The 1,225-nt window shown below is 57.4% G+C and overlaps 1 protein-coding gene across 1 annotated transcript in view; it reads right to left on the bottom strand.

Moving 5' to 3' along the window:
- The window catches only part of GLTSCR1 (glioma tumor suppressor candidate region gene 1), an 18,055-nt gene that overhangs the window by 12,233 nt on the left and 4,597 nt on the right, over positions 1-1,225 (bottom strand). The window contains 1 exon segment of the mRNA XM_019474359.1: positions 919-1,212. Coding sequence (XP_019329904.1) covers positions 919-1,212 — 294 coding nt within the window.

Below are 1,225 nucleotides of genomic sequence, written 5' to 3'. Positions count from 1 at the left end.
GGCAAAATTTGTGGGTTGAGATAAAAGGAGTTTAATAGGACAACAAAAGGAAGGAATAATAATAATAATAATAATAATAATAATAATAATAATAATAAAAATAATAATAATAATAATAATAATAGAGAGAGCTCGCTCGCTCTCTTCCCATTTCTTTCTCTGATAATTCAGGGACTTTGGTAGGTTATGGACCAGCACCCACATTCATGAATTTAAGAACAAAGAAAACCCACAACGGTTCAAATCTGGTGTCTAAAACGTCACCAAACCCTTTACCAACGTAGGTAAGACCAGATGAGATGTCCGCAGCCCTCACTGGACCGACCTCGACCTCCTCGCGCTGGTAGACGGGTGGGTCGCACCCAACGCGTCTGCAGCGGGGACTCTTGCAACGAGACGCTGCGCGTTGCTGCCCACCTGGCTGCTGTCGCTCCTTCTAGAGCCACCCAATTATTTTTAAAGGTCTGACTCGAGCTAACGAAGGTAGAAAACCCTGAGTGGGAAAGCAGGACTGACGCCGCGGGCTGAGCTCAACCCCGAGCCGCAGACGGAGCACGGGGACGAGGCGGACGCCGGGTCCACGCCGACCCCTCCATGCGGCGGCGGTGGGGGACGGGCCCGTCACCAGCTCCTCCTTCCAAAAGCAAGGTGGTGGCACTCGACTACATGCAGAGCGGCCCTGAGCCCCGCTCACTGCTTCCGGCAACTTTTTAAACACCTACTGAGGAAGGGACTTGCCCTACGGTGGGAAGACAACACGCAGAGAATTAAGACTATGCAGGAGCACTTCTAGCACGTACGGCGTGTAAAGCAAGCCCGAAAGTGGGGCTCTCCAGAGCCCTCCGCGCTTGGTGTCAGTCTCCGAACACCCAGTGGGCTGCAAACACCGCGGCCACCGCCCAGAGGGGCTCTACTTGCCTGCTGTAGGAACATCTGCATGGAGTCCTGGTTGATGACGGCTCCGGCGGCTGCCTGCCCCAGGATGATCTTCTCCGGGCTGGAGGCCAAGCTGGGGCTGGGCTGGGAAGTCACGGGCTGCTGGGCGGGCGGTGGAGGCGGCGGCGGTGGCGGCACGTTGAGCTGGAGCGGAGCGGGTGGCTGGGAGGCGGTTTGGACGGTGAGGATGGAGGACTGGTCGGCGCTGGGCAGCAGGCTGGCACCCGAGGCGGGCTGCGGCTGGACGAGGCCGGGGCTTTGGCTGCTGGTGGTGGCGGGGGGTTGGAGG

The sequence above is a fragment of the Aptenodytes forsteri genome, unplaced genomic scaffold (genome assembly GCF_000699145.1).
Source record: "Aptenodytes forsteri isolate BGI_AS27 unplaced genomic scaffold, ASM69914v1 Scaffold553, whole genome shotgun sequence".
In the NCBI taxonomy this organism is placed as follows: Eukaryota; Metazoa; Chordata; class Aves; order Sphenisciformes; family Spheniscidae; genus Aptenodytes; species Aptenodytes forsteri.
Note: the sequence above shows the minus strand (reverse complement) of the source record. Positions and strands in the feature narration are given on the sequence as shown.